This window comes from Crocodylus siamensis, chromosome 11 (assembly GCF_052110815.1).
Source record: "Crocodylus siamensis isolate JL-2025a chromosome 11, ASM5211081v1, whole genome shotgun sequence".
NCBI lineage: Eukaryota > Metazoa > Chordata > Crocodylia > Crocodylidae > Crocodylus > Crocodylus siamensis.
Genome location: NC_143405.1, coordinates 29,770,269 through 29,791,492, shown reverse-complemented (window position 1 = coordinate 29,791,492; position 21,224 = coordinate 29,770,269). Strand labels below are relative to the sequence as shown.

At 42.4% G+C, this 21,224-nt stretch overlaps 1 protein-coding gene across 1 annotated transcript in view; it reads left to right on the top strand.

Moving 5' to 3' along the window:
- RFT1 (RFT1 glycolipid translocator homolog) overlaps positions 1–18,874 on the top strand; it is a 50,887-nt gene extending 32,013 nt beyond the window's left edge. Inside the window, exons 9-14 of the mRNA XM_090022603.1 lie at positions 2,655–2,705; positions 3,867–3,997; positions 5,886–6,030; positions 8,566–8,671; positions 16,393–16,642; positions 17,280–18,874. Coding sequence (XP_089878729.1) covers positions 2,655–2,705; positions 3,867–3,997; positions 5,886–6,030; positions 8,566–8,671; positions 16,393–16,642; positions 17,280–17,444 — 848 coding nt within the window. The 3' untranslated portion in view covers positions 17,445–18,874. The remainder of the gene's footprint in view (positions 1–2,654; positions 2,706–3,866; positions 3,998–5,885; positions 6,031–8,565; positions 8,672–16,392; positions 16,643–17,279) is intronic.
- The last annotated feature ends 2,350 nt before the right edge of the window (positions 18,875–21,224 follow it).

The following is a 21,224-nucleotide window of genomic DNA, read 5'->3' as shown; positions in this document are numbered from 1 at the left end:
GCTTTTAGCAGAGACTACCATCCCTGCAAGTTCTATCCAAACCATACAAAAAACAACAAAGTTATAGATTTTCCATTGATTTCCTCATTATATCCTATGGCCGGATCTCCAAGGCAGCTTCGGAGCTGCTTTAGCCGGATCGAGGTGGAAACCCGGTCTGGAGCTCTGGATTGGATCGTGGCCATCCGAAGCGGTCGGATCCAAAGCCAGATCAGATCGCTGCCGACTTGCACAGCCCCAATATTTACTCAAATCCAAGAGGTTCTCCCCACAGTCAGCAAGGGGGGGAAAGCCCCTTGGCCTTAGATCCGTGTACAAAACAGAGGCAGGTAGGTGGCTGCTAAAGCTCTTACTTTGACCCTGAGCCTGAGTTGGGGCCAGAGTGAGAGTACAGCAGCCTCTTGCCCCCACCCCACTTGCCCTCTGCAGCTTCAACCCCCCTCCCTTTCCAACCCCTTCCCCACCTTACTGTTGAGCATAGCTCAGCTCTGGTTTGGGCTGGATTCTCTCCTGAGCATGGAGCACATGGAACTCCATCCCCCAACCGGCCAATCAGCTGCATTGCCACTGCTGCAAGTGTGACCTGTGGATGGGGATGTCATCCCCAGCAAACCTTTACCCCCATTTTTCCCACCCCTCACCCCACTGGGACTGAACTCACTCAGCTCTGGCAGTGGCGAAAGCTGATAAAAGTGGCTGCACCTGGAGTGGCTTGTGGGATGGGGGTTGAGAAAGCTGGCTGGTCGGGGCAGGGACCCCCATAACAGACAGGAGCCCCTGGCTCGCCACACACCTTTCTAAGCAGCGCAGGCAGTGGTGGCAGTGGCACATGGCTTTTGGCTCCACCGCCACAGATTCCCGCAAGAGTTGGAGTGTAATTCGAACCCTGACAAAGATGGAATACAAATAAGACCTAAATTATGACAGCAAGGTTACATCTTCTGTATGACAGTAATGAAAGCATCTCCTGTACTAACAAGAGAAATAAGTCTTTAAATATTGACAGATAAATGGAAAATACTGATGCTAGTTAATACTCTGTTCTGATTATAAGTCATTGCAAGTCTCCCCTATAAAAGCACTATAAAATTTTACCTGACTTATACATGTATGCAATAGAAGTACCAAGTCAGACATTTTTTCAGGTTTTTAAAATACATTTAGTGCATTTAATTCTTTGGACACTTTCCTTCTTTGATTCACTTGTGGAATTTTGTAAGGTCAATCACAGTTCTTTATCTGTAGTATTCACTTATATTTTTGGAAGAAGCTATTTTTTCTAAAAGTGAACCTGAAAATGTAGGGTTGAGTTTGTTTTTGTTTTGCTTTGTGGTATATTTAATTTGTTTTGAATCTGCTTTGGCAACCTTATGTGTTAATTTTATTACTTGTGAAATTGATCGTACCTTAAATGTTTAGTTAACTAAAAAATAAAGTTCTTTCTATTAGGGCAAACTTATCACTAGTGGATACTTCAGGTTTTGACTAGCTCAGGGGTGGGCAGTTATTTTGGGCGGAGGTTCACTTACTGAGTTCTGGCAAGCCATCGAAGGCTGCATGACAGGTGGCCAGAGGCAGATAAATATTTTACTTTTCTAAATTTTTTAGGGGCCCCACGGGCTGGATAGAATGGCCTGGCAGGCCACATCCAGCCCACGGGCTGTATTTTGCCTACCCTGGTCTAGCTTGGTCATTTTCAGAAGTGTTTATACAAGGGTGTTAAACTCATCCTGACCTGTGCGCGGGGTGAGCATCTCTGGGCTGGTTTGCAGGGGAGATTCAGCTGTGCCAGAACCAGTGAGCAGGGCTGGTTTGGTAGGGTGCCATATGCTGCACACTTCCTGTGCCACCCGTATCCATATGCTGGCACTTGTACTGCAGGTGGTACATGGCTTGGACCTGGTGCTGCAAGCACTGCCCAGAGCCAGGGGGCAAGCACTGGGCACGCGCCTGTATACAGCCCCTACTGAACCAGCCCTGTCCATTGGCTCCAGGGCTGGCCTGGATTGGGCTGTGCTGGGGCCAGTGTAAAGGGCTGTCTGGGGCACTGCATGCAGCACAAGCCCCACGCCAGCCCTGATTAATGTGTGCAGCTCTGGGTACAGCCCATGAGCTATATGCAATGCAAGCCACAGAACAGGGCTGGCCTGTGGTACACAGGCTGCATTCAATGCTATGGGCACTGCTTGTGGCACAGGGGGTTAGTCTGGCTCTAGCATGGCCCAGTGTGGACCAGCCCTAAAGCCAGCATGCAGGGTTGGTCCAGTACAGGCACCACATGCAGAGTATGCCCTGGTCCAACCTGCTGTGCCCCAAGGCAGCCCCCACAACACTGAGTCCAGCCTGCGCTTCAGACCGGCTCCATTTAGCACATGTAGGGTCACTCCAAGACCTTCTGATCTAGATCATGTGGCTCCACAGACTGAATTTGGCCCCTAGGCTGTGTTTGACACCCCTGTATTAATATCTGCAATTTCCAGTGTCTTAAATTCATATTGAGTGTAAGGAAAATACAACTGTCACACTTAAAAATGTACTTTTCTCTCTTTCTTCCGGGTTTTTTTGACTGTCTCATGCTAGAAAGGCATGAATAAATATTGTGACTGGAGATGAAGGTTAATATTCAGTGCTCTTTTTTATTTTTTAATTTACAGGTGAACGATATGTGATGACTTTTTTGAACGTGTTAAATTTTGGGGACCAAGGTAAGGATACTGTTTACTAAATAGTGGCACAAAATTATTGGTCTTGTGCATTTGCATGAACTTTAAAATTTAAAAAGTATATTGGAAAGCTCTTTTGAAATGTAGAGGTGGTCTCTAAACTTTAATTATCTGGTTGTATTTCTCATAGGATGTTGGAGAATTGAAGGATGTATGGAAAGCAGATCTTAATATTTTGTGATCCAAGCCTTTAATTCTCGTTTTCTCTAGATTAGATTTTTTTTCTTATTTGACAAGGCAGCAATACTAAATGACTTGCCATAAAAAAGTAATACAACTGTCATAATCTTTGCCTCGACTTTAGGTTTTTGCTGCCTAAGTATTCTCTTTGAACCTTTGTTAATTGGATTTACTTTTTTATCTTCAGCCACTGTAGCTTTGGGTCGGTAATCAAACAAAAAAAATGTTTGCATGTACTTTTTCTACATTACACATGGTTACATCATAATGACTTGCCGAACTCTTTGCAGTCTTTCTAATTCGGGGGACAGGATGCCATTGTTCCTTATTAAAACTTATTCACAATTTGTCTATTCAAAAATGAAATATTTTCAAGGGCTAACAGTATAGCCAGTATATTTAGCCCCCCAAATCCTTTTGCCTGTTTACTTTTCTTCCCTAGAAATGCATCTACTTTTCAGCATAAATGTTAAGATTCAGTGATATTGACTTAGGCTGCTCATAGGCATGGGAAAAAAAATCCTGTGCTTTACTCGGAGAGGCATCACGTTAGTTCACTCCTGTTCCACAGTGTCTGTATAGATAGGGTGCTTCAGCGGGGCTTTTTAGCGCTTTTATCTAATAGCTGATTCAATCAGCTATTAGATAAAAGCACCAGAAAATCCCGCTGAAGTGCTTGATTTATACAGACATTGGGTGAGCTAAGTCAGTGCCTCTTCTGGGCATGCACTGGGCTCAGCGTGGGGACTCAGTGAGTTTAAAGTAAAGCACTGTTTGTTTGGGTTTTTTAATGTTTGTAAGCAGCCTTAATGTCTGTTTACTAAAATTACTGGTTTAAAAAGAGTTTATGTTCATGTAATTTTATGGAGGTAGAAATGAAAAATGTAAAACAAGATGGTAAGAAACTATTTAGTGAAAGTTATTTCTGTCTCTGTAGACGCTTTTTTGTTTTTCTTTTTTAAGGCATATATGACATAGTGAATAACCTTGGTTCACTGGTGGCCAGATTTGTCTTTTTGCCAATAGAGGAGAGTTTTTATGTTTTCTTTGCTAAGATCCTGGAGAGAGGGAAAGATATAAAGCTACAGAAACAGGTAGGTAGTGTTTTGTTCTATTACTATACACTATAAAACTGTCTAAATTGAAGAGAATTCTAATATTATAAAAGCCTTAGTCTGTCCATCTGTAACGCTTTATTTGCACTTTGATTAGTTGTCTGAAACAACTAATCAGAGTGCTCCAAGAGCATTCCGGACAGGAGGTGGTGGCAGAATGCCGCCATGATGGTGGGGACAGAGCGAGGGTATGAGACTAGCGGTGCCCTCTTCCCCCCTCCTACTCCTTGGAGGTGTCAAAGGGGAGAGTGGGCCTGGACCCCAAATGGTGGAGGAGGTGGAGTGGCCCTGGGCCCCAGGCCTGATGTGGTGCGGAGGGGAAGGGAAGAGCAGACCCAGGCCTGACATGCTGGGGGGAGTGGGGCCGAACCCCAAATGGCACGGGGTGGGGAAAGAGGGAACAGGTCCGGATGTCGGGGAGGGAGGAGACATGGGGCTCTGTCCCCACTCATGCTGTGTTCCCCACCCCCCCCACATCATCCTTGATGGGCAATTTGCTTGTAGATTATAAATTTTATGCCATATCTTATGGAAACAAATTTGTTTTAATATCTAGGAATAGAGAAAGGGCATGAAAGTTGTGATGAAAATATATTCCTCAAAGACTGGTAAAATTAAGACGCTGACATTTTCTTTAGGAAAGTTCCTGTATATCTTGTAATAGAATGAGTAAAACTTAAATCATATGTTTAAGTTCTTGGAGGATTTGAACTAGAAAAAACAGAAAAAAAAGAAAAAACCCAATAAAAGCAAAGGACTGGGGAGAGATACAAGAGAATAGACTGGTAACATGCTAATTTTAAATAAAAAAATAAAGTGAGCTGAATAGCAAGGTTGAATCTAAAACATTCTAATCAAACAGTGTCACACTGCACTCATAGTATTCCACAGACCTCACGCAGTCATTTTACAGGTTGTCTACACATGGGCTACACTGGAAAAACAAAACACTCTTCTGTTTATACTTTCAAAGAATTGTACATGGAACTCTGCACAACATAATCTGTTGAAAAAATGGGGATGTAAAGCATTTTTGAGAAGAATTTGAATAGGCTTCGGCTTGGCTACTTAAGCTAAAGAAATAGACAGTAACTCCCTTCATAATAATACAAGAATGAAGTGGGGCACTGTATAAGTGCTATTTACAAATCTACTCTGTATATGAAATTCTTGAAAGCATGGAATTCAGTTTGTGAATATGGGGAAAGTGTACTTGGATAATTTTATTTACAGTAGTACTTGTGTGTTAAAACAGTTAATGGAATTGCTGTCTTTGAGGCATTGATTGTTGCATAGGTAGCAAAGGGTACTTGTTCTCAGGTACATACAGCATTGTATAGTTGGCCCAGGGCATTATGAGTTGTCATATTTTTGTCTTATGCCTAGTATAGGTCCCTTGAGACAGGACAGTACTGTTCACGTAGTACTTGTTCTGGTATGGAACCTCTGTATCCCTATATGGCAGGAAAAATCCCAACTCACTTTGTGGTCTTAAGCAAATATCTTACTTTACTTTTCAGTTTGCCAGCATAATCCTTGCATACCTGCAATAGCGCAAGTGTTGAGGGTAAACTAGTATCTTTACAATGCTTTCAGATATAAAGCTCTATGATATCTGACAAGTATAAGTTTGTTAAAGGTTGACTTCATTCTTTTAGGTGGAAGGCAGGGTATGCTAGACCCTTAGAGACTGGCTGGTTCAAAAAGGCATAAGCTTTTATAAACTGTGTGTTAAGGTAACTCAGGACTCCATAACAGCTGTAGAAAATGGATTAATTTTATTTTTCTGTATGTGAAAACTGCTGATTGTTTCAGTAGCCAAATACTGTGGTTTTTAATTCACATAATTCATCAAAATGTTTTCTAGGATGATATCGGTATGGCTGCAACTGTATTAGAATCACTGCTGAAGCTTGTACTACTAATTGGCTTGACCATTACAGTTTTTGGCTATGCCTATTCGCATTTGGCTCTGGAGATTTATGGTGGTCCAATGCTCAGTTCAGGAACAGGTAATTGATTGCTTCTTTCTAGTTTTGGAACTTTCTGAAAAAAGGCTTCAGATTTACCCATTTTGTCAGTCAAGGGCAAGATTACCTAGTGGGGAGAGACTTGTGTAAAGAGTCAAATATGGGGAAATAAGATTTATTCTGGGACCAGTCTTAAATATGTACACAAATAATGTTATTTAAGTGATTAGCCTGTAAAATTCAATGGGAAGATCATGTGAAGTAGGTTATTTACAAATGTATGTACAGAGCCATGTACAATGAAGGCATCTTCTGAAATATTTATCCTAACATGACTTGATATCCTGATTATTCTTGGATACAGTCAGGTTTTTTTCCTTTTAATTGTTTACCTTCCCCCCTCCCCTCCAGTTTCCTGCTGCTGCTGCCTGGATCAGCAGCAGGTGTGGTCAGTTTGGGGACAGTAGTTAGGGCTGGTTATTGGGCAGGGGATCAGGCAGCAGGTTGGGGATCAAATGGAGAACTGAGAGGCAGTGGAGGTTGGGGGTGGGCAACAGCGTGGGTCAGGGATTGGGTGGAGAGGAAAAGTGGCAGGGTTAATAGCATGGGGGCCAAGTGGTGGGGGAGCAAGTGTGGGCATCAGACAGCCTGCTCATTCTGTGCCTCCTTCCCTGCCCCATCCCCCCTGGCATTTGAAGACAATTTTAAGACAACATTCCAGGAATTAGATTCTATAAAGGTAAAATTTAAACAAATTTGAATTGTCCATTTATAGAATCTTATTACAGGGGGGTAGTCTTAAATTCAAAGTTATCTTGGATTTGGGTAAATATGGTACTCCTTTGAACTGAAAGAGAAGGACTTACCAAAGTGAAACCTTGCTCTGTTAATTCCATCTTCAGGAGCAGAGTTATACATTTTGACAGATTAATACTATAGAAGTATGAAATGTGGGCAGTTGTTTTTTAATGTGCTTTTCTGTACAGGTTCACATACAGTGGTTTTCAGGGTACACTGAACAGATTTCCAAGATAGATGTAGAATTTTGACCTTACTATATTTTCCTGCATACTGCATGTACCCTTTCCCCCAAAGTTACCTACTGGACATTGGACTCCATATTTAAGGTAAAAGCAGTTTCTGCAGCTCACCCTCTTTCAGGGAAAAGAGAAAATGTAGCACATGCTACACAGTGGGCATTATAGTGATCTTTCCTACAACGGGCTCATGCTGCTAGAAACTGTTTTTCTAAAGTGGAACCAAGCCCTGTTTGCTGGGGCAGAGGCTCTTGCTAAATTATCTGGATGGGCCCTCAAATGACTCTGCAGGTGTTGCTGGTGTAGATCAGGTTGCCAGTAGACCTAGCTGTCCACCCAGCTCAGGTCAAAAAGAGAAAAGGGGTTGGGTAGTTTGACTCAGCCAGCAGCACCTGTGGTGTCCTGCAGCTACGATTTTAACAGAGCAGCCACAATGGTTTGTTCTTCCTTTACTGCATTTGCCTGTGTTTTCTTCAAGAAAATTCTGTACTTGCAAGTATGTTCAACGAATGATTTTTTTCTTCATTCTGACTTTCAAGAACAAGGTGTTTATATCTTATTTCGTATGAATTACCAGTTCAATTAAATATTAATCTAGTTCCCTCTTTAGAATGGTTTCGATTTTTTTTGAGACGTTTGAGTGTGTGTTTCCTTTGTATATCTTGACCAAATACATACCGTATTTTTCTGCATACCACCCCCCCCCCAAATAAGATGTGCACCTTGTTTTGGGAAAGTACTATGAAGGAGAAAAACCATTTCTCTGGAATCATGACTGAAGAAAGCCATTTGGAGTATGGACAAAGTCTATGGTGTCACTTTTTTTTCCTTGCAAGCACCACAGCTCATGCTTTTAACTTGGTTACAGATGTTGTTGAACTGACAGCAACTTCTGGCTGAGCAGCAAAAAGCTGCTGCCAATTTGATGGTGGCTATGATGGGGTTAAAGTGTATGCTGCCGAATTTGCAAGAAAGAATGAGTGACCTGAGCAGTTGACTTTGCCTGTTGTCCAGGCCAGGAAAGGAAGAGAAGGGATCACATCCCCTGGAGATACTAGAGTGTACCCATGCCGTCATTCTGGTGCAGAAATTAGCTTCCTTACTGAAAGCACATACCCTGGTTTTGGAGGGTTAATTTTGAGGAAAAATATATAGTGTACAAGTAAATATGATCATTAATCTTGCTTCCAGATAATTAAGCACTCATCTCAGATACTAGTGAGTGAGTCACAAAGTTATGCAGTAGACAATATTAGATACAGCAAGTATTTTTAATAAAGAATCCCCAACTCCTAAAACTCCCTGTTGGTCCTGGAGTGTTAATTAAAAGGACGGAAGGTTGTTTGTTCATTGTATTGTAAAGGTACCAACTAAACAAATCTGTGTAATTTAAGTTACAGTTTGAACCTAAAGATAGCTGTAGTGCTAATGCCATTCATGATAACATGATTTTTAGCTTTTGGGGGATCAGGGATTATGAGATATATTTTTTGGTTTTTTTATGGGAACATCAGTTCTTTTATCATTTTACCATTTCTAGGTCCAAGTCTCCTGCGCTGTTACTCTTTATATGTTCTACTTCTTGCTGTCAATGGAGTAACAGAATGTTTTACGTTTGCTGCTATGTGCAAAGAGGAAGTAGACAGGTGGGTAACAAGGTTATTAATAACCTCTAAAGCATTCTTTATAACTATGATAATGAATTTATTCTGGATGTGAATATGTGAAAAAATATCTTTCAGAGAAAAATATTTTTTCTCAAACGTAATTGTAATCTTAATTGTAAACTGTTTTCTTTTCTTTTATCAAAATAATCTCCAAGATTTACATATGATAGTTTTGAGTTTCTCATCTTCAGTGCTGACTCCAAAGTAGCTAAATCCTCAAGTACATATATATGGTGAAAATATTCATGCTCAGATGCCCAAGATCACACATCTCATTGGTTTATAAAATATCTCAGTATGACCATGGACAGACAAAACATTTGTAATGCTTCAAGTACTTTTAAAATGCCTGAAAAAGTGAGGGTATAGCAGGGCTGTGCAAAATGGGCCCTATTTGATTCAGATTCGGCCTAAATCAGGGACAGTGATTTGATCCATTGAATAAGATCACTGTCCCTGATTCGATTTGACCAAATCCAAAGCTGAAGATTTGATGCTGATTTGGCGAATCAGTGATTTGGACACAGACGTAGCTTTAAAACTTTTTTTTCTATATACGTTGAGGTAACAGGTGTGGCTGTGATGGCTGCCGTGCTGGGGCGGATGAAGCATATCACAGGAGCACGGGGGTTCTCCAGTATGCTTAGCAGCAAACCCAGAAGTGGACTGGAAGGTCTGCCAGGGAGCGTGCAGGCGCCCCCCGCCAACGCTGCCCTGGATCGGCAGTCAGCCACAGGGGGAACCTGGGTGCCCTAGACCCAGGAGGCACCAGTCGCTGAGCTGGGAGGGGTGCAGGCGCGCTCCCCGGTGGACCAGGAAGTGGACCAGAACTACTTCTGGTCCACTTCTGGGTCTGCTGCCGAGTGCGCTGGGGAGACCTCCGTGTTTTTGTGGGATGCTGCATCTTTCCCAGCACTGCAGCGTTCAGAGCCCCTGCTACCTAGAGGTATGTAGAAAAAACATTTAAAGCTGTATCTACATCCGAATTGCCGAATCTCTCCAAATCGATTCAAAGAGATTAAAGGGTCCTCCAATTCAATTTGGAGATTCGGCCACCAAATCGGGCTGAACTGAATCAGGGACCAAAGCTTCACACAGCCCTAGGGTACAGTTTACCCAGCATCAAAGGGTTATCATTTGGCCCAATCTACAAAAAATGACCCTGGATGAAATAGTAACACTTGCAGAAGTGCTTCACTGTGAAGTGCTTTGTGGTACATTTTGTACTTTAGCAGAATGTGACACGAAGCTGGTCCATGCACATCCTGCAGTGCTCTGCTCTCTGTTTTGCCACAACCTTGAGGTGGCCCATCTATTACTTGTTCCTACCTGCACTGCCTTGACATCGCAGGTCCTGGCTCACGTGGACCCCACCTTTTTAAAGTTAGGCATGAAGGAATATTGTAGCAGCCATTTTCTGGACCATACCACAGGACTTTGGCTTCTCAAAAGCTCAGCCTGTTCAGCAATGGCTGCGACAGTGTTAAAGCTTTAGCTGCAGGAAAACTGAAGTGTGGACTCCACCCCTCTTGCATGCAGCAGGGACCCCAGCATGGACCTAACCCCCTGCAACCACTCTAGCATCCTCATACCTCATTCTGGTGCTGAGATCAGTTTCCTTCCTTAAAATTCACGCCCCATTCAAACTTGTTAACAATTCTGCTGTCCTTGCAAGCCTTCCAGCGATCATGGTTAAGAGGCCAATAGGCATACTGTAATGTGTGCTTGCTAACCTACTAGCTGTGGACACCTCAGCAGTATTGGTTCTGATGCAAGTGAAGCACTTTAGCTAGGAGGGTCCTGTATTTGACAAATCTACTGAAGCTCTCCAATTTAGAACCACTTCAAATTAAGGTGGAATTTAAAGCTCTTCACATGTACATTTATTCATTTTCTTAATGACTTGACTTATAGCCAGAACCCATTTAAGTTAGTGAATGTTGAAAACTATGCTAAGTATGTACCAAAATCCATAGTTAAATAATCTCAGCAAATTTTGAACATTACACAGAATACAAATCAATGCAAAGAATATGAAATTCTAGACAATATGGAATCATCAGCTTTAAAAAACTGACTAATGTAAAAAAGACAAAATACAAAACTGTAATTTCTATACTTTTTTTGTTTTGAGTAGTTTTTAAAGTTAATACATTTCAATATTAGAAGAATTTTAATTTTTCATAAAGCATATTGCCTTTGTAATACATCTGTTATTTTAACTTTCTTAAAGTTAAAAATTGTACTTACAAAAATATTCCATGCTCCAAATTTAATATACATGAAATGTATGTTCCATATTTCACAAATAGGCTATATTTGTCTAATGGAATTAGACAAATCTTTTATTTCCTTTTTAATGACTTCCAATGTCTCAGGGATGTGCATTAAGCTATAACATACCTATCATGTTTAGGGTTTATTAAATGCCTTTTTTTAACAAAAAGTGTTTGCTTGTATTCTTTTTCCAGGAAAAGATTGTCCTTTTTCATCACCTTAATTCATTTGGCATGTTGATAAGTTTAAAAATGAAGTAACTAGCAACGTCTGAGGAATAGTTAAAAAAAGTAAAAATATTCTGACACTAATTCTGAATTGACAGGCATCTAATCCTGAGGAAACAGTTTTTCTCCTCTTCTGAGACTCACTGAAGAGCAGAGAATTGCTTGTATTCCATTTTAAGGATAATGTATAATATTTTATACATTATACAAGTTTATGATTAGGTTTTGCATATCTTACAGGAGTGTTTATTTCTCAGCCACTGATCCATTTTCATAGACCTCATAGACGGCATAGACATTAGGGCTGAAAGGGACCTCGGAAGATCCCTTCAAGTCCAGCCCCCTGCCCCAAAGGCAGGAAGTCAGCTAAGGTCAAAGGATCCCAGCAAGATAAGTGTCCAAATGCTTCTTGAAAGAGTCCGGAGTAGGTGCTTGCGCCACCTCTGGAAGGAGTCTTTTCTAAGCCTTGGGGCTCAGACTGTAAAGAAGTTTGTCCTTATGTCCCACCTAAAACGGTCTTGGATGAGTTGGTGACCATTGGACCTTGCCATCCCTTGGGGCACTCTGGTGAACAGACGTTCCCCCAGTTCCTGATGCACACCCCTTATATACTGATAGGCTGCCACCAGGTCACCCCTGAGCATACGCTTTTCCAGGCTGAAGAGCTCCATGGTTCTCAGCCTCTTCATAAGGGCTGTTCTCTTGCCCTGTGATCCTGCACGTGGCTCTCCTCTGGACTGTCTCAAGCTTCTCCACATCCTTCTTAAATTGTGGAGCCCAGAATTGGATACAGTACTCCAGCTGCAGTCTCACTAAGGCCGAGTACAGCGAGAGGATGACATCCTGAGATTTACTTGAGAAGCATCTATGGATGCATGCCAGAGTTTTGTTTGCTTTACCGGCTGTGACATTGCATTGGTGACTCATGTTCATCTTGTGGTCATTCATGACCCCCAAGTCCCTTTCGGCCATGGTGCTAGCGAGAGTAGCACTGCCTAGCATACAAGTTTTTTTCCCCTGAGATGGAGTACCTTGCATTTTTCCATATTGAATGACATCAGGTTTATATACACCGACATGCTGCATCATGTTAGGCAGGGTGGTGAAAAACTGATGCAAAGTATCCATTAAGCAGGTTAGCTTTTTTCTGGGTTTTGGTTGTCAGTTGTCCCATTTGGTTTAGCAGGGGTCCAATGTTACCCTTGCTTTTCTTCTGAATCCCTGCACATCTGAAAAGGACTTCATATTGTTCTTGATACATGTAGCCAGTTGGAGTTTGGTTACAGCCTTGACTTCCCTGGTTCATTCCCTACAGGTCCGGACCAGTGCAGAGTACTCCTCCTTAGTGGTGATTCCCATTTTTCATCCTTTATAAGCCTCTCTTTCGTTGGAGGCCCACGAGTTTCATACTGAGCCAAGGGCATTGCTGTGCCCTTTTGTTACCTTTCCTCTGAGATTGGATGGACATCCTTTGTGCTTTCAGGATTGCTCCCTTAAGCAGCAACCACTCATCTTGGACTCCCCTTCCTGTCAAGTCAGGACCACTTAGGGCCTCAATAACAAGCCTTCTGAGCTTATCCAAGTCAGCTTACCTAAAGTCGAGGACTTCTGTATTGCTGATTGACTTGCCAGCTTTGCAATGGATAGCAAAAGTATTCAGCTCATGGTCATTGTCTCCCAGCTTTCCCTCAATTCTTAGGTTGCTGACTAGATCATCCCCTTTGGCCAGTACCAGATCCAGCAGCGCATTACCTCTTGTCAGTGTATAGACTTCTTGAATCAGGTAGAGCTCGTCCATGCATGTGAGGAAGCTTTATGACTGTTCAGATTTTGTCTAGTGCTCTTCCCATGAGATGTCCAGGTAGTTGTAGTCTCCCATGATAACCATTAACCAAAAGCGTGTGGCCTCAGCCAGTTCCCTGGTGAATTCTTGGTCAAATTCTCATTCCTGATTAGGAGGTCTGTAGAAGACTCCTACCATTCCCCACATATTTTAACCAAGAGGGTCTCCAGTCATCCTCCATGGGTGCCAATGTCAGCTTGCAGGGACGTGTAGTTTTCCTTGACATAGAGGGCTACACCCCCACCCCCTTTATCTGCACAATCTCTCCTGTACAGGGTATAGCCATCTATATCTGTGGCCTGGTCATAGGTGGCATTCCACAGGGTCTGTGTTATCCCTGTAAGATCCTAGTCATTCTTGTTTAGTAGGAGGATCAGTTCCTCCTGTTTGTTCCCCAAGTCCTGGCATTAGTGTAAGGCTTCCTTACACTCCCAGAAGGACACCTTTCAGGGCTGGGGTAGGTGTGGTTTCCCTTGGGTTCCCTAATCTGGTTTTGCAGTAGTAGCCTAGTGGGCTTGCTTTGCTGGTAGTCCACCCATTCCCTGGCAGGCTTAGTTTAAGGCCCGATCAAGTAGGTCAGCCATTCTGGCTGAAAAGAGCTTCTTCCCCAGTGAAGTGAGGTGGAGGCAGTCTCTTCCCAGCGGACTACTGTGTCTCACCAAAGGGCGGACTGTGATCGTGGAAGCTTTCACGATGACACCAGCGCCGCAGTCTTCGGTTCACTACATCAATCTGTCTCCCTCAGCCCATGACCCATAACCATCAGGATTGAGGAAAAAGCCACCTGCACCCCCACTCTCAGAGCCCTGTAGCCACTCGTGACCCAGCTGGGATTGCTCCGAGCTGTCATTCATGCCCACATTGTTAGGGAGCATAAGGTAGAGGTCAGAGGGTTGGATGAGCTTTGGGATCCTCTCTGCTACATCCTGGATGCAGGCCCCTGGGAGGCAGCAGAGGGGTTGGGGAAGCAGATTGCTCCCTCAGGAGGAGTCTCCCACAACAACCGCTCTGTGTTTCATTTTAGAGAGAGTGGGGATTGGAGCTGTTGGTATTCCTCCCTTGCCTGCAGGAGCTGGCAGGTCTGCAAGCTCTACTGGGGCTGCAAGAGGTTCATACCTGTTGCCAAGCTCCAGAGTAGAGGGGACCCTGGGGGAGCCAGCCTTAGGGTCATTGACCACCTCGGTCCAACCCCCTGGCTGAACAGTTTGAGAAATCCTCAAGTCCTCCCCTGTCTTGGAAGGTGACCTTGGTCTACTCTTGTCCTTCATGGGGTGAAGGGCCTGGCAATAGGAGTCGATCTCCTCCTCGCCATCCCTGATGGCGCACAGTTTCTGGGCTGCAGTCTGGAGCTCCTCTGTCTGGCACCTCAGAGACTCCAAAGTGAAACAGACCTTGCAAGGAGAGGTGGCCATGCTCCCAGTCCCAAGTGCCTGGGATCGTGCTAGGCAGCCCCACAGCTGAAAGTCAGAGGCTCCATCTGTGTGGAGCCTGGAACCATATGTTCTGCCTGGCTGGAAACCTCAGAAGTACCCGAGGGGGAGGTCTCAGACTCGGAGGGGAACCTCAGGGTGCAGTCTGTGCTCATCCGCATTGCACAGGTGGTAGTCTGGCTACTGCTGTGACAACCTTCCCTTGGGGCTCATTGGCAGAGCCTTGTACCCTCCCGCTCACCCTCCTGCGTGAACTCCCATGCTAACTGTCATGCCAGGCCCACAAGCTTGCCTGTTTGTGCGTCCTGTTCTCACGGCTCTGGTCACATGGCTCCCTGGGGGGCTGGGCCAAGTAGGAGTGGGGTTGGGGACGTGTACCTCCTTGGCTCCTCTCAGCTGTGCCACAGCTGACTAGATTCCTCCCTTGCCGGGGGCCCTATCTATCTCTGGCTGTGCTGGGGGTCTGAGTCTGGGTCCTGGGGCTCAACGGGGCACAACAGGCTTCTGCCCACACGTCTCACACTGGAGCCAGGGACAAACATGTATGGTCTGTGTGTGTGTGTGTGTGTGTGTGTAATATACATCTAGAGAAGTAAGGAGTATATTTTGAACAGTACTGACCAAAACAGTGCATTTAGGAACAGCTGTTTTGTTTGGACTATATATGTAGTATACTGTTTTTAAAAAAATGTGTTGTCTCCAATTATCGAGGTTGTAATTCTCCATTTAAATATTACTTTTTGCAGTGACTATCTGATTTTTGTGTTTTATTGGAAGCCCTTCTACGCTTTTTTATTAGAACAAAATTCTGAATAACACACACTAGCAAGCTTTTGCCTCATTGGGTGAAAAATTAAAACAAAAAGCACCTGAAAAAGACCGCCATGTTCAAGTTTGAGTCTTAACTTTGTAGAGAAATAAGGAACTAATCTTGTTACAGCTTGTGGGTGGACTAATTGACACTGTTGTTCATCAGTGCTAGTAGTCTTCCCCACTTATGCCAGCACCAGCAGTGATGTTTCTAACTTAAGAGGCAGTCCCTCCCTGAGTAGCCTTATATGCATGAGGGTGTTTCCATGGGTTGGTAAGTTGACCAAAGACATCTAGCCTGTGTATCCCAGACTCAATATCTGGGGTTATAGCAGGACTGTAGTCTTAGTAATAAATGAAAAATCCTTTTATTCTTTGGGCTAAGCACTTAGATGGTGCAAACTGGCATAGCACTTGTGACTTCAGTGACATTATATTTTTATCTCCCAACTGTCCTTCACCTGCTTTATGCATAGAGTCTAGAGCCTGATAACTTCCATAAAACTAGCAGCTCTTTGTTCAGAAGTGTTCCACAGTTCCAAGTCGCTTACCTAGATTGCTCGCCTACAGGGAGGGAGATTGTGTGTGTATGCATGCATTTTACATTTTCTGCCATGTGCAGAGGGCAGGCAGGTGGGTAACAAGGTGGGAATACTTATTAATAACCTCTAAAACATTCTTGAAAAAACAAACGTAGTGTTACTGTATGCATACACACACATATATTTAAATTAATAACTTTTGTGAACTTTTTAGAATTGTGATTCGTGAGTCATGCTATTTTTTTTTTCAATTGGGGTTTGGTCAGAAGATAATGAATGTGTCTTGTTTAAATATATAAAATATGTGATATAAAATAGTAGAACTCTTCAGATTTTATAAACTTCATTAGTGTTCTCTGATAAGATTTGATAAAAATACATCTACCATTAACTGAATAAGATAAAATTCCCACGACCTAATAGGAGTTTTTTTCCTTCCATGCTCTTCTATTGCACTTCTTTATTGACCTGTTTCAGTTCATAAATTGTGTGCCTTTTTCAGATACGGATATGATTGGATATATTTTTAGTTGCATAGGCTGTTTCACTTGTTGTTTTTTTCCCCCCACAGGTTCAACTTTGTTATGTTGGCGTTGTCCTTCATGTTCTTGTGCATTTCTTATTTCTTGACCCATTGGAAAGGCAGTATAGGTTTTATCTTTGCAAACTGCTTCAACATGGGTATTCGAATAGCACACAGTGTTCACTATATCTATAATTATTTCAAGGAAAGCACTTACAGACCGTTGATGGGCTTGCTCTTCTCCCCTTTGCTGATTTTTGTTTACATTATCAGTGGAATAATTACTAGTTTTTCAGAGGTAAGTGTCTGTCTTAGATTTCACTTTTATTGCAAAAGTTTGCTTATACCAGGTGAATAACATTTTGAATGTTAATGAAAATATAATTTGTTTTACACTATCAGATTCTTGCAAAAAGGGATTATGGGCATAGGTGAATAGCATTACAATTTTGCAAGCTGGTGATATTCTCCTCTAAGGGATTAAACAAATGGATATGCTACATCCAGTTTATCACTTGCATTTTACTAAACTACACACATAGCTATTACTTACACATCCACGCACTACAGCATAAATTGTGCCTTTACAATAGGCGTATTCTCTTCATACTAATCTACTTCAGTAGTTTTTAATGCGCCTTACTGGTTCTTATTCCAGTACTTCACATTTCCCAGCAGTTTCAAAGAGCTGCCAGGAAAAAAACAAACCAAAAACCTGCCACTTATTCTGTCTTTCCTTTACCTAATGCATGTAATTTTTCTTCTCATTACACTTATTCAAGGTAATGGCTGGCAAAGACTACGTTTTGCACTAGTGAGAGCTTTTCTGTGCATAAAAATCACCAAGACTAATTACCTGCCTCACTGCCAGCTGTTATCCTGCAACTGCTTGCTGTTTTTGCTTTTTTTTAAAATTTTTTGGTTTTTGTTTTTAGGTATTTTTGTGCTGCAATGAAGGCTGGCTGGCAAGACTGATTCACATTACAGTGGGGAGTCTGTGTCTCACAGCAGCTCTTATCACTGTATTCTTCACAGAGACCAAGCTGATATACTTTGTTAGAACCCAGTTGCTTTCACAATACACCAGAAAAGAAACCTAAAATGATTATGTACAGGACACTTCTTATGCACATACCCGTATGTGTTTGCATTGGAGGTTTATTTTTATACAAAATTACATAGGGGGAAAAGTTGAATGATATATGGCTAACTTTCTCGAAGTCTAGTAGACTGGAATATTCCTGATGCAATGCAAATGAAATGACAGTATTTGCACCGAGGTACTGTTTCCCCTTCCAAATAATGTGAAGCCATTAATGTCTTTAAATATGCAAACTACATTAAAGAACAGCTGGCTTGTTCTCTTTCATTGTGTCATTCCAACTGAAGTTTTTTCTTCAAAACAGTAAAGCCTGTTTTTATTGTTAAATAAAGAATGGACCAAGATGTAGTTAGATGCAATACTTTCTTATGCAAAACTTTGTTACGTCAAATATATGAAGGGTTGCCCTAAAGAAGAGGGAGAACACCTTTTCTCTTTTGCAGCAGACAGTAGGATGCAAACTGGTGGTTTGAAGTTGCAGCAAAGTAGGTTTAGATTGGATATCAGGAAAAACTTATTCTTTTTTAGGGCAATGAGGCACTGGAATGGACTGCTGAGGGAAGATGTGTGGAATCTCTAGCACTGGAGATGTTCAAGAACAGATTGGATAAATATTGGTCAAGGATGATTCGGAGTAGCTAGACCTATGCTCTGCTATAGGTATTTCATATGCTTCTGGCATTTGTTGTTTGCCACGTAGGTCTGGGAAGGAATATTTTTCCTCTCCTGTTGCTATAGGTGTCTGGGTTTTTTTGCCCCTTTTGTAAGAATTTGGAGTTGGCTGCAGCCAAGGCTAGGGATTTGGACTGGCATTTGCCAGTGCTCCTCCTGAAGGTTCCTAGCTAGAGGGTCTTGTCCCTCTGCTCTGGGCCTGACTGACCATCACATTTGGGGTCAGAAAGAAATTTTACCCCATGGTTGGATTGGTATGAACTGTGGGGTTTTTTGACTGCCATGCAGCCAGTGACATGACCCTGTTCCTTGGATCTTTTGGGCATATTTTAACAACCCTTGCAGCAGCAGGGCACTGCCATGGTCCTCCTACTTTACAAGTTAGCAAGTCAGACTGCCAAGTCTGGTGATTATGCAACAGGGTTGACAATATTTTCAGTAATAGGCTAGACAAGGATTTATATAGGATGGTTTGAATAGGAATGACCTGCTTCAGGCAGGGGATTACACTAGATGATCTCTAGAGGTGCCTTCCAGTCCTACTTTTCTATAATTCTGTGCTGCTTCATATGATAAGAAGGTTGAGACTCAACTATTTTTACATTTTGGATGCTAAAATGGATGAATGTCTCTTCAAAGCCAGGCTACTTAAACTGGTAAAAAAAAAAAAGCCAGCTATATTAATGAAGAACAACTTTGAACATTGAGTGTTATCTGGTCGTGACTTAACAGAAATTAAATAACCATAATACACTGGCAAGAGCTTGGTAGGTTTCTGTTTGTTTATAAGCAAATGAACGAAGCGTGCAAACTTAACATGTATCGATGTGAACTAGGCAAGATTGTGCCATTTTACTTACCATCTTTATAGCAAAATAATAATTGAAATATCAAAAACAAACTGAAGTATTAAGTAAATGTTAGCGTATCATGTGTTTTTTTTAAGGAAGTTCTTTAAAACATAAACCATCTTTATTTTCACTTCTGGATAGAAATAAAAATAGAGCTGAAGTCCAGAACCTGTGATTTTTAATTTGCTACACAAGAGCTTAATACTATCATTTTCTCAGCCATTTATTACAAGTACCACTAGAAATAAGAATCAGTCTCTAAAGAAGTGACTTTCTCAGTTCATTCACACACAAAACACCTGGATACCTGGGATGGCTTTCTGGTGCATTAGCGTGTGCACATACTGAAGCTTCATTATTAGATTGAAATACCATTTTTATTAGCTCAGAATCTGTCATTTTTCTTTTGTGTAAAAAACTATATGCTTATCCTTAACCTTAATGTGACTATTGTTGAAAGTTTGAAGGCTTAAACACTTTAGCATTAGATTAGTATGATATACACTTACTACTAAAGCTTTAAAAATGAGCCTTCTAAGAGCTCTGAACTTTCAGGATTCAGATGGTGCAGATTTTTGAGGATTAGTGATCACTTTGCAAAGTTTGAATGGACCAAAATATGCAAAATCATTTTTTTTTAAAAGTCACATGCAGTTCTAAGTTTAACTGGTTTTGGCTGCTTTTGCTCTACAAATGTGACTAGCGTAAGGCACTGGGGATCTTTAATGAGCATTATAGCAATATTATACAAAAGGTAACATTGAGCCTCTCAGTTTTAAGACCGTGGATATTAAATGCTTTAAAGTTAAAGCTTTGGCTGAAATTCAAAAATGCTGTCACAAGTAAAATGCTATAATGCCTGCTGATACACCACCCTCTGAAGGGGAGAGGGTTCATAGATTCATAGATGTTTGGGCCAGAAGAGACCTTAGCAGATCATTGAGTCTGACCCCCTGCCCTGGGCAGGAAAAAGCACTAGGGTCAGATGACCCCAGCCAGGTACATGTCTAGCCTCCTTTTAAAGACCCCCAAGGTAGGAGAGAGCATCACCTCCCTTGAAAGCCCATTCCAGATTTTGTTAACCCTTACTGTAAAGAAGTTCTTCCTGATGTCTAACCTAAATCTGCTGTCCGTTAGTTTGTGGCCGTTGTTCCTCATTACCCCAAGGGGTACCTGATAAACAGACCATCTCCTATTCCTTGCTGTCCCCCCCGCCCCCAAATGAATTTGTAGGCGGCCACAAAATTGCCTCTCAGCCTCTCTTGCAGAGGCTGAAGAGATCCAGGTCCCTCAATCTCCTCATAGGGCTCTGCCTGCGGGCCCCTTACCATACAAGTGGCCCTCCTCTGAACCCTCTCAAGGTTGTCCACATCTCTCTTGAGGTGTGGCACTCAAAACTGAACGCACTACTCCAACTGTGGCCTGACCAATGCTGCATAAAGGGGAAGTATCACCTCCTTGGACCTGTTTGTTATGCACCTGCTAATACATGGTAAAGTGCAGTTAACTTTACTGATTGCTTCATCACATTGGTGACTCATGTTCATCTTGGAGTCAACAGTAACTCCAAGATCCCTTCCCGCTGCTGTGCTGCTGAGGAGGTCCTCCACAAGCCTGTAAGCGTGCTTCTTCTCCCTAGATGCAGCACCTTGCATTTGTGCTTAATTGAACTGCATCCTATTCTGTTCCACCCACTTTTCCAACCTGTCCAGATCTGTGTGGATTTATTCCCTACCCTCTGGTGTGTTAACTGTACCTCATAATTTGGTATCATCTGTGAATTTGGACAGGGTGCTTTTCATGCCCTCATCCAAGTCACTGATGAAGACATTGAACAGCACCAGTCCAAGGACAAAGCCTTGTGAGACTCCGTGGCCCACATCTTTCCAGGTTGATACTGACCCATCCACCACCACTCTCTGGGTGCGAACCCAAGCCAATTTGCCACCACCTGACTGCGTAATCATCTACGTCACAGTCGCTCAGTTTATCTATAAAAATATAATGAGATACTGTATCAAAGGCCTTCTTAAAATCCAGGTAGATGATATCCACCTTGATTCCTGCATCTAACCATTTTGTGACCTGGTCATAAAAAGAAACAAAGTTAGTCAGGCAGGATCTACCTGCTGTGAATCCGTGCTGGTTGCCTTTTCGCATTGCTTTCCACACTGGACTCCAACAAATGTAATCCTTAATAATTTTTTCAAAGGTTTTCCTGAGGATAGTGGTGAAACTAACTGGTCTATAGTTTC